The 12124-nt window shown below is 35.8% G+C and overlaps 1 protein-coding gene and 1 pseudogene across 1 annotated transcript; one reads left to right on the forward strand and one right to left on the reverse strand.

The window, feature by feature from the left end:
* The first annotated feature begins 4473 nt into the window (after positions 1 to 4473).
* On the forward strand, positions 4474 to 10231 carry LOC145576697 (uncharacterized). Its single transcript, XM_081634421.1, has 11 exons — positions 4474 to 4990; positions 6993 to 7216; positions 7290 to 7481; positions 7616 to 8020; positions 8119 to 8394; positions 8478 to 8791; positions 8885 to 9053; positions 9137 to 9247; positions 9376 to 9445; positions 9551 to 9649; positions 10041 to 10231. Exons 2-5 carry the CDS (start codon positions 7091 to 7093, stop codon positions 8161 to 8163), a joined length of 768 nt encoding a protein of 255 aa, XP_081490547.1. The 5' UTR covers positions 4474 to 4990; positions 6993 to 7090; the 3' UTR covers positions 8164 to 8394; positions 8478 to 8791; positions 8885 to 9053; positions 9137 to 9247; positions 9376 to 9445; positions 9551 to 9649; positions 10041 to 10231.
* LOC145575562 (putative LRR receptor-like serine/threonine-protein kinase At1g14390) lies at positions 6082 to 7004 on the reverse strand (annotated as a pseudogene).
* Positions 10232 to 12124: the final 1893 nt, after the last annotated feature.

Raw genomic sequence — 12124 nt, forward strand, 5'->3', positions numbered from 1 at the left:
GGAGGAATTAATCCTTGCACCTTGAGGAATAGTATCAAATGCATATACTTGATCAAGCTCATTCAACATGCACCATCAAACACTTCGATTCTTTTTCGCGTCTTTCTTTTTCGGGAGAAAGTCGGTACCCTCCACAAAAATGACGGAAAATTTTTGCTTTTTTGCATTTTCGAGTCGCACATCACACACGAGTCATGTACATTGAGTCATGTCGTGTCATATCACATCGAGTGGAGTCAAGCCACATGTGTCAAACGCTTTGAGTCGAGTCATGTCAAATCAATGAGTCAAGCAGCACTAAGCCTTAGGTCAACCCTAAGATAATAAAAGATGAGCAAAGTCCTATAGTCTGAAATATAGATGCAGGTACATTCCAGCGAGCAAGAATATTTCCGGATTTTTTCGAAAAACCGTGAATTATAGATGTATGAAACTTTTCCAAGGCAATGAACAGCAGCAGCAGCAGTAGAAATGGAAAAGAAATCTGTCGCCAAACGACAAGGTTTGTCGCCTGGCGACAGAACGATATTGCAGCGACAGAAGGTTCTGGCATGCGCCAGTGCAGCGACAGAATGTGTGGCCCCATATTGGATTATGCGGACCTTTTACAGAAATTTCGGGTTTCTTGGTACGCCAGTTAGCCCCTCTAAGCAATTTGACATGATTTAGTAATCGGCTCGATTACAATCACAATGAGTTATCGACCTGACAAAAGATCGTCTGACTTAGCTTAAAGCGCCTAAGTATTGGCTCATCGCAAGCACCGGAGTAACGGTTCACAAAGATTTCCTAGGATGGAAGATGATTTGAAGGTTCAAGAAGACGAAGCCTTCAACAGAGGGCTTTAAGATTAAAAGAGTCTATTACTTGGATTTGAGAAGGGCGGTTTGAGATGAAGCGACCTTCAATAGCTTTCCCTATGATTGGGGAGGTTATTATTAGATTTGAGAAGAACGATTCGAGATGAAGCGGTCTTTGATAGCTTTCGCTAAGATTGAGGAAGTTATCACTTGATTTGGAGAAGATAGCACGAGATGGGCGATCTTCGACGACCTTCGCTAAGATTGTGGAAGTTGTCATCAAGATTTGAGAAGATAGCACGAGATGGGCGATCTTCGACGACCTTCGCTAAGATTGTGGAAGTTGTCATCAATATTTGAGAAGATAGCACGAGATGGGCGATCTTCGACGACATTCGCTAAGATTGTGGACATTGTCACCTATATTTGAGAAGAGCGGTTCGTGATGAGGCGGTCTTCGACGACATTCGCTATGATTGGGAAGGTTGTCACCATGATTTAAGGAAAAGCTCGAGATGTAGCAGCAATGATAGACAACGTTCCCTAGGATGTGGAGTGTTGTCTAAAATTTTGAAGATGGCGAAGCAAGGTCACCTTCGACGGTCCCTCAAGGTAAAGAAGAGATTGTCTATAGTGGCGACGTACTGCCGTGGCGACATACTCACAACCTGGAAGATGACGACATACAGTTATTTTCGACGATATTCCCGAAATACTGTGGAGGATTGTCACCAAGAATATTGAAGGCGACGACATACGGTTATCTTCAATGATGGCGTTCACGAGGCACTGTGGAGGTTGTCACAAACAACAACTGAAGCAACAGCAAATGGTTACTTTTAGAGACGTGTGCTCGACGGTGCAAGATACGCGTTTCTTAACTCTTTTATCTGTTTAACTAATGATTGTTTTACAGGTATCGGCGTTATAAGAATGATTTGGAATCGCAGAACGTTTTGAATCATTCTCCGTCCCTATCGATACTTTGACTTTCGTTTTCGAAACTTAAGTTTCTCCAAACTCAGTCAAAGTGAGGGCTTCTGTAGACACCAAATTGTGTCTCCCCAAAACCAAACCCAGTGATGAATACCTTTCGCGTCGAACCATAATCGAATAAGGTGAAAGTGTGAAAAGTCAAGTGATGCAGTTAGTTTTTATTAAAATCCTTCTTTCTGTTTTCGAAAACCAATTCTATTTTATAAAAACGTCCATTTCAGTTTATTTTGGTCCATGATAAGGGTCCAATAATGGTGTAGTTGGATGGGGCTTGAAAATATCTTTCCAACGATATATTATAAGCCCAATTCCGATGAATAATGAGTAAGTTATGGCCAAAATACTAAACTGGGTCCAAACCGGATTTTACCTACGACCCAATGATCATGAGGAGGTTCCAAAGGTTTAATCCTATTCCTAAACTAATTAGGATTGATTAGAATCTTCTATAAGTTTCTAAAATATCTTAATTATCCTTTTTTTGAAAAGATAAGATTATGGAATTTGATTTAAATAAAACTTTCCTTTTTTAAAACTTTCCTAATTCTATTCGGATTTAAAGATGTTCAAAGATAGTCAGATATTATTTTCGTGCCTCATATATTTTATCCAAATTTTATATGGTTGGATAGATCTTGAAATTATCTTTCCAATGATATATTATAATAATAAATCCGAGCTATAACGAAAAAGATATTAAAGATATACGAAACTCTATCCAAAGCTGACACCCTTTCACTATTTCGTCCATATCTTTTTATCTACAAAAGATTTTAATCTGATTCTAATTTCTTTAGAAATTAGGCTTCAAGAGCTTTCCAACGACATATTATATGACTTATTTGGACTTCTAGATCAAAAGATATGATAAAAATAATGTCCACAAAAACTGTCTCTGTCGCCAAACGACAGGCTTGTCGCCTCGCGACAGACTCTGTCGCCTCGCGACAAGATAAATTTCTGGCGACAAGGTCGGTTTGTTAGCGACAGAGTGGAGTTTTATTCCTTATCAAATTCTATGATTTTCCGGACTATTTTCTTATAAATAGGGTCTCGAACCTCTTTTTTTTATCATCAATTCTCTCAATCATCAACTTTCATCATCAATTCTCATTAACTTTCATTAATTCTCTCTATTCTCTCTCTAAGCAATATTGCTTAATCCTTATTCTTTCTCTCTTTCTAAAACAACCTTTTTACAAAACACAATTCCGCATTCACAAGACTTAGAATCTCTTAGCTAAGTTTGAAGTTGCCTTCGCCCTAGACGTGAAAGGTTGATATTTTCTGAGGGTTTGGTCCAAAACTAGTCAAAACTTTATTTAATTTGATTTCAATTTAATTCTTTAATTATTGTTTATTGATTTTCATTGAAGTTTACTAACTTGTGTATTTTGTTATTAGAAAGAGGTACGAGGCTTCAAAGTATGTAATCTTATTACTCTCTTTCAATGTAGAAAGCATGTTTATTATTGTTTTATGATTCCTAGTATCATGTTAGGATGTTATTTTATGCTTTCTAGTATCATGTTTAGGGTGCCTTTACTCTTTCTAATATCATGTTAGTACCATGTTAGGTTTAAAACTTTGATCTTTGTTGTTTAGTGACATGCTAGGATTGTTATTAATATTGTTAGTGTCATGCCTAGGATCTTGATATTATTATTAAGCTTTATTATGCCTTATCATGTTATTATTAACATCATTATTTGTTATTGTTTATTATTATGTTGCTTGTTATATTTATTGTTATTGCTTGATCACACCTTTTATGATTGTTAAAGAGAATTTGTACTTGAAATCATGCTTAATAAGATAATTAATAATTTGGTTTAGGCTAATGTGATTTTAACTAAAGTGATCGCCAATAATAGTATTATTTGTGCATTATTTTCAACCAACATAGATAAACAGGGTAGGTTTAATATAATGTTTGTATGTTATTCAAAAAGCGCACATGAATACGAGCAGAACAAAGTAGAGGCCTATTTTATAGGGCGGGTCCTTTCTTTTGTAGATTGGATTCGTACCCTCATCCCCGGACCCTGTTTGGTTCAAGACCTTATGGAGTAGTTGATGGTCCTTTTGGATTGTCTTTTGGGTTTACAAGTTCCTAAAACTTGTTGGCGACTCTTTTGCTCTCTTTTCTTTCCCTTTGGAACGCCACCGTTCTTTAGTGTATGATCACAGTGGGGTTCAAGTTTGGGGTCATAATGCTTGAAATATTCCCTACAATAGTGTAGTTCAGTTTTAATTGATTCTGTTTTTACTACTACTTATGGCACTTGAAACAACCTGAAACGAAAGCTAAGGGAATTTTTTTATCCACTTTATACTGCTGTATATCAAGGTCTGCCATTTCAGATTTACCAAGGTCTACCATTTCAGATTTACCAAGTCACAATGTATTTGGAGGCTTATCTCATTCTGTTTTGGGAACACAAAACTGAAAATCAGAGAAATAGATATAGAGGCTGCCAAACTGATTTCTGGTTTAGTGCAGGATAGTGGGTTGAAATATATCAAGATCATATCATGTGTTTCTACTTCTGTAATTCTAGTTTTTGGGGTTTTTTTGTTTTTTTAATCAAAGTTTCATATATGTTGTAATTTTATACAAAAAAGGTGTTGTGAGATGTTGCTTATTAATTGTAATTTGTAACATTTACAAGTAAAGGGGCTATGGCATGTAATGATGAATTTGTTGACGAAAATTTGGAAATTAATGAAGATTTGAAAGATGATGAAGAGGCAACTGATAAATCTGAGAGTGACCCCGAGTATGATGTTGCTTTAGAGGAGGATAAGGGTGAACCGGAAGACATTGCTGCTGAGAAGTTTGGACAAATGATGATTTTGAGAGGATGGCTGATATAGCTTCTCTTAATGATGCTGAAGTGACAACTGCAACACCATCTATAGCTGCAAATACAACCCATCAAGTTGTAACAACTGGTAAGAAGGGGATAGGCTCAGGAAGAGGTCGTGGCTCTAGCAAGGCAGGATGTTCGACTAGAGGTCTAAGAGTGAATGAACCCATGCACCTTGAATTTGATGAATTCTTGCGTCCAACTGGGAAATGGCGATTAAAGTATGGTCAACAGATTGGCCTGTGTATGCGCAAGTTGAACATTAATTGGGAATGGTGTAGTGTGAAAGAAGGCTTAAAGACAACATTATGGCAGGAGACCCAGGTAATCCTAAATCACAAGTCATTACCTTTTATTGACGAGTCATCTGACATATATTGTTTTACCTCTGAATCATATAAATGGTTTTTAACTATTATACTGCTGCAATTTCAGCTTCTTGAGTATAAATTTTATACCTGTTTTCTACGTAAATGTGTGGTGGTTTTAAATTGTGTTATTGTGCTGTTTAAATGTGTGGGGGAAGGGAGGGTGTTATTCATTTCCTTTGATTGAACCAAACAATCCCTTGCTATAATTTTAAGAACTTAACTATAGTTAATCATTGTTTTTCAACTGCTAAACAATCATTAATGCCACTTTGTATAGAAATCAGGAACATATGACTTTTTTCAGACAAGAACTTCTGGGATCACGTTGGTCATAGTAAGCAATGGACTTCCAGCTTTTTTCTAACAGTGAGCATTATTTTAAGGTTCTCATGCAAAACACCAGCAAACCCCTTGTGAGAAAATCCTAACCACACTTCTATGGATACTATAGGGAAAGGTAAGGAGTATCCGTGAAACTAGACTTATGGCAATTTTAGAGTTAAGACTCTTATGTCAATTCTGTAAATAGATGATCTCTCTTTTATTTTTTTATTTAATTAAAAAAAGGAGAGACCACTTTTTGTAAATAGATGGTCTCTCTCTTTTATTAATTTATTTATTAAAAAAAGGAGAGACCACTTCTCCTAAATAAATGGTCTCTTTTTTTTAATTTATTTAATTAAAAAAAAAGGAGAGACCACTTATTTGAAATATTTGGTCTCTTGAATCCAAGAGACCACATATTTATTTAAATGGTCTCTTACTTAAGGTCTCTTACTACTACATGAAAATTCATTGCTCAAATAGTGCTCCTAACACTATGGGATGAACCTATTGATATACTAGTAAATTGAATTGCTTGAATTTGACTACAATGCTCTATCACGACGATTTCAAGAAGAATTAACACGGGTTTGATGCGCACTTTATTATGATTGACAATTTGACAGTAATTAATAACTAGAACTCTAGAAGTATAGGTGTATTATTAACTCTTTGAACAAGGCTTCTTTTTTTTTTTTTTTTGGAGGGGAGGGGGGGTAGGGGAAACTATTTTACAAGGATCTTTGTAGGAGCAGGAGTCACCATATTTATGATCTTTGACATACATCACTTTTGCAACCCAAGATTTCCCCTATTGAGAGCAAGATTCCCACTGCTAGTCCATGTTTGTTGTGCCTGAATCGAGTACTACAAATTCCATACAACATCCTCCATGGGAGGCCGTCTACTGGGATCACTGCATAGGCAGTTGGCAGCGAGTTCAACAGCAGCTTTGATGGATTGATAAGCATAAGTACCCTTCATTGACAGGTCAATAGCGCGCTGAAGTGCTGATGTAGATTTTTCTAAGCTCCTTTCCAGCTGCAATATCAAAGCTGCCCAACAAGAAAAAAAACAAGTGGGTTATGATTGAATCGACTTTTGACATAAAAGAGCATCTGTATGGAAAGTTCTGGGTATGTAAAAGGGGCGGCGGTGAGTCTTAAAATATACCTCTTGCTTTAGTTCATCTACTTGGCTTTCTGATGTGATTTGTCTACCAGTTAGTAACTCAAGCAAGATCATACCAACTTTGTATATGTCATCCTTATCTGGGTGTATTGAAATAGCTGCATTTTGGCCATTTGGTGTCTCCACCTGCAAATTTAGTATTCACAAAATAAATTAACCAGCAATGACAAATTCAGTGGGACTAGTCAAACAATGCACTAAGCTTCCATCTGCAGCATTCTATACGCATATTCTGCAATCTGCAAACAAAAAAAAAGAGTCAGAGCAAATTAGATGATGTTATGTAGGGTTATGACTTCTGACAGTATTTATTCAAGTGGTTTTCTAGAGGATGCTGCTATGTAGTGGCTAATTAAAGGATCATTGCTAATTTTTTCCTTGTTATATTTTTGTTGATTATTATATATTTCAGTTATATTATATAATTTTTCCTCTTACAGGCACAATTCCATATACCTGATGAACCAGCGATGAAAAAGGTCTTTTTACGTGCAGTAGCTAAGAGATTTGGGGATTTTAAAGCTAAACTAGTGTCTGGATGGACCATTTCACCAGAAAAAGGTCAAAACAAGAGCAGGATCGTGAGCCATACCAAATTTGGAGACACATAAAAGAAGAGGATTGGTCACAATTTAAGAAAACAAAATTATCTGATGAAGCAAAGGTAATTTCATTCTTATAGATGGTTTAAATTGATTATTGTTTGAAACTAACTAAAACAAATGTCATATAATTAGGCAAAGCGAGAAAAGGCCCAGAAGAGTGCAAGCCAGAATGATCATCACCATGGCATGGGGCAAAGAAACTATGAGGAAAGCAGAAAAAAGTGGATTGACGAGGGTTTTTACCCGTCTTGCAAAACCACATCTATTTCCATTACAATAACTCGAGGTGATGATTGGTATTGTGCAATGCATAGGAAAGATAAGGTGACTGGAAAAAGATACATTCCGAATTCTAAAACTAAGGAAGTTGCTGACAAATACATAAGTATGATTATTAATAAGTTACTAAGAACCAATGAAAGCATTATGTGGCTTTTAACATTTGATCACTTTAACAGCTTCAGTATAAAGAGAAGCAAGAGAAAGGTGAATTTACTCTACACCAAAACAAGGATGCATTATTCATGGCTTTTGGGGAGAAGCCAGATCATGCAGGTCGTGCAAGAGGTTTTGGAGGTGTTAATGTCGGCATCAAAAAGGCCTTTGGCAAGGAACCAAGAAAGATTAAGTCTAGCCAAAGTGGAAGTTCAACTGAAGAACGAGAAGCTTTGAAAAATGAACTTCGTGAAGAGTTGAAAGAGGAGTTCGATGCGACCATGAGGGACAAAATGTCTTCATTCCTGCTAGACATGGGTTTTAAGCTACCTGATGATGCTACTTGTAAATCAAGTAAAGCTACCTCTATTCCAGCACCCTTTACTACGCCATTAAATCACAACGAGCTTCCACCACTTGAGTTGCAAGTAACTATTAATTACCATTTGATCTATTACTTTTGCAATGAACTTCACGTTCTTGCTTTCACATTTAAATTGAATTAATATGTTTAAATAAATTGTAGGGTAAGACTTCATGTCATCTACTTCTAACAGATCCTGAAACGTGAGCGATATACGACGTGGCGAGTGCTACTGCATATCCACTTGTTGAAAATGAGGTGGTTCATCTTATGACCATGTTACCTGGTCATGTGAAAGTGGAAATTCATACTGTGAATGAGGAGTTTTATGGGCTGCCACTTCCCATTTCTGTCTCGGTATTTGAGATTGAATTGTTACAACATGGGATTGGTACATACGTACAATGGCTGTCATCATTAATAAAATTCCAAGCCGAGGTAAGATCGATGGTAGCAACTATGATATGTAATTTATATTTTATTTGCTTGTTAACTTACTTATTTTACATGTGACATATTAGGAAACACTCCAAACAAAGAAACTCAAGCGATTGTCACCTGAGATCATTGCAAGCAATGACTTACATTCTTCTGGACAGGCCTCCCAAAGAAGCCAACTTGTTCCCCAAATGTTAATGGCGTCCCTTACCCCAGATTGTGAATGGCTGGCAACATTTTTTGATTCCTTGCCAAATGGGGATCCCATTACTGTAACATTAGACTACGCTTTATTCCATTATGAAAAAGATGGGAATGCAAGGGTTAGTAAGGAGGATGTCTTCCAGTTCTTAAGAGGAGCGAAGCTGAACATATCAATTATTCAAGTATTCATGAGGTGATATAATATTCACAATTGTTACGTAGTGATTGCATCTTTTGCTTTTATATCCTCCAACTCGTTATATATAAGTTGATTTTGTATATCCAGGTCACTCCAACAAGAATTGAAATCAAATGACAAAGTTTCCACGGTTGGATGGTTGTGTCCAGAGCAAAATTCGTAAGAGCTTGCAGGAAATTCATGAGTATGTCTTCAAAGAAGTTAGCAAATCAATTGAAAATGGAGCAAAATTCATTTTGGCACCAATTTTTCAAGAGTAAGTAGTAAAGTTACAACATATTATGCAATACTTAAGGGTACACGTGAATAATAAGGCAACATTTTCACATTTTGATGTAGGGAACATTGGATGCTTCTGGTAATATGTGTACCAACCTGCACCATTTATCAATTTGACTCTGCTCGTCCAACATCGACAAGAAGTGTCAAAATGAAGACTATTGTGAGCTTGTAAGTCTATTCCTTTATTTATTGTTTCCGTACCTACATATATATGTGTAAGAAATTACCAAGAACTAATATAAAAAAAATAAAAATAAAAAATAAAAAAACTCTAACTAAGTGATGAATATGAATAGTTTTTTCACAAGGTATAAGCTAAATGGAAACCGTGTGAATAGAAAAGAACCTCTATGGAAACTCGTTAAGGTAAGTACATAATAAGTTTGTATGATATTGTTTGAAACTATTTTGATATCCTTAAAATTATTTAACTTCGTCATTTACTTGTTTCTTTTCTTGAATTTTACTTAGTGTGCTCAACAAAGAGGCGGTTTCGAGTGCGGCTTTTACATAATGAGGTACATGTATGACATACTTTCCCGATATAACGATGCAAATGATATTGATAAGGTATGTTTTTCAATTCTGTCAATTAAATTTGATATTGAATATAACTCTTTCTTTCATACTTATTTGACCTTACTTAAAATTAAAGATAGAATAGAAAGGTCCATTTAGTCCTATTATCTTGAAAATGACTCTTACATTTATATATAACCTTATGCACTCTAGTTAAGGATATGAATTAAAATTGGAACCAAAACATAGTCATAGTACCACTTTTGAACGTGTTTGAAGTCATTTGTTGTCCAAATGACTCTAATTTCGAGAAATGAGATTTTTCTATGTCCTAAATTCATATAAATATACTTATTATTCGCATACAACCTTAAGTAGACTTATTATTTTTATTATATTACTTTAATTACTAACAATCTTTTTTATATGCGTCATATTCTAGGTTTGCACATCTTTCAACGAAAATCCTTACACTGATGGTGATATTGATGACGTACGAAACAAATGGGCCTCGTATTTCACTAATTATTTTGTGTGATCTTAGTTATGTTCTTTTAGACAACATTCTAATGTTAGTTTTGGATTGATATATGTACAAAAGTTAATCGTACACTTTGTTTTAGTTTATGACAAATTATTTTGGATGAATGAAAAAATAGCATGTTCATAAAGTTCATGATTACACGTTCTTCACGTGTATATTACTCATAAAATAGGGGAAATGCTGCCGAAATTTTCTTTCATTAATAATTTATTACCAAATAATAATCCAAAAAGGAAAAAAAAAAAAAGATTCATTAGCAGCGGTTAATACACAAAAAAAAACCGCAGCAAATTTATGCATTATTTACCTGGTACATTATATTTATTTGCGGGGGGGTTTAATAGAAAACCGCAGCAAATAAATGAATTTATATGCGACGGATTTGTAACAGCAGCAAATTAATCAATTGATTTGCTGCCCCCGCGTTTGCTGCCCCTCCAAAAACGCCGCAAATTAATCACTTTTAATCGGCGCAAATTAATGTTTTTCTACTAGTGAATCGATTTAATGAGGAGTGATGGATCAACATGGCCTTCCTCATCAGAAATCGCCAAGGATTCTGAAAGTGGAGCACTATTGATACTTGGCTTCTTACTTGCAGGAGGCAATGAGAGTTTATTGCTATCAATTAAATCTTGAATAGCTTCTTTTAACTTCCAACAGTTCTCAGTGAGATGGCCCCTGCCTTGATGGCACTCGCAATTTGCGTTGGGGTTCCAACTAGCCGTTCTCTTTTCGACTAGTGGATCTCCGAATGGTCCAATAGGAGTTATGAGACCTTTAGCATGAAGACGGTCGAATGTTGTGTCATAACTCATGTCAATAGGTGTGAAGTTTCTCCTAAAGGGCTTCTTTTGTCCTTGATTGTTCATGGCTAGGACCTCGTTCAAGTTAACAGTGGTAACATTGTTTGAGTGGGTGGTTTTGGAAGAAGAAGGATTTTCGTTCTTATTTCCTTTCTAGCCACTGTTAGAGTTACCAACAGCTTTTTGTTTTGCAAGGTCGTCTTCTATATCAATTCCTATGTCATAGACAGCCTTGAAAGTACTCAAGTTGCTTTGATATTTTAGATGCTTTAAGTACTTTTCTTGGAGGTTCTTGATAAACAACCTCACAAATTCCTTTTCAGCATGAACCTCTACCATTTTAGCGGAAGTTTCCCTCCACTTATTGAAAAAGGAAGTGAATCCTTCATTCTCTTTTTGTTTCAACATCTCAAGTTCTCTATGATCAGTTTCAACTTGAATGTTGCATTTGTATCTATCAATGAAAGCATTTGTTAGAGAATCCCAAGAGAAGATTTTCTCCTTATCAAGGGAGAAGAACCGTTGTTGACAAACGGTTTCTAAAGATAATGAGAACAACAAATGGAAAGCTTTCTTATCAATGCCCTTAATGTTCATTATTGTATCAAAAGCTCTTAAATGAAAGTAAGGGTTATCAGTTTGCTTGAACTTAGGGATGTCGTTGGCATTGAACTTCTATGGAAGAAGTTCCTTGTCCACAGAGACCCTTTGTGAGCTAATCCCTTGGAACTTGTAGTCATTGGAGATTTCGCTCAAGCTCTCTTCTATTCGCTCAAGTTGTTGTTGTTTCGCATGGTCATTGACTTGGAGAGCGAGAGTTTTGAACATCTCGGTCAAACTAGCCATGTTCTGTCTTAGCTCATTAACTTCTTCCTGGGTTGCCATTTTCTCCTTAGCCTTTCTTCTTTGTCGAAACTCTTTGTCAAAAATTAAGACTTGGACGAAAGTGTTGTCTTTGATTAGTCTCCTTTCCTTTCTTGACCAAGTGCTGTAAATATTAAACCATTTTGACTTAATGACTTGACTCGAATTGACTTTGACTTATTGGATTTAAAAAGTAAAAGAAAAAATAGGGTGTAAAAATAGGTATATATTTTTGGGAATCATGTATGGGTTCAACAACATGGTTATGTTGGGAAGATTAATATCCGACCTACCCCCCTAAAAAAATGACGG

This window comes from Chenopodium album, chromosome 13 (assembly GCF_948465745.1).
Source record: "Chenopodium album chromosome 13, dcCheAlbu1.1, whole genome shotgun sequence".
In the NCBI taxonomy this organism is placed as follows: domain Eukaryota; kingdom Viridiplantae; phylum Streptophyta; class Magnoliopsida; order Caryophyllales; family Amaranthaceae; genus Chenopodium; species Chenopodium album.

Bases quoted from the DNA above. Each gene is read 5' to 3' on its own strand.
- LOC145576697 (XM_081634421.1), top strand. From the start codon at position 7,091: ATGGACCATTTCACCAGAAAAAGGTCAAAACAAGAGCAGGATCGTGAG. The intron at 7,217-7,289 runs GTAATTTCATTC...TCATATAATTAG, and splicing joins AATTATCTGATGAAGCAAAG to GCAAAGCGAGAAAAGGCCCA. The intron at 8,021-8,118 runs GTAACTATTAAT...AATAAATTGTAG, and splicing joins TTCCACCACTTGAGTTGCAA to GGTAAGACTTCATGTCATCT.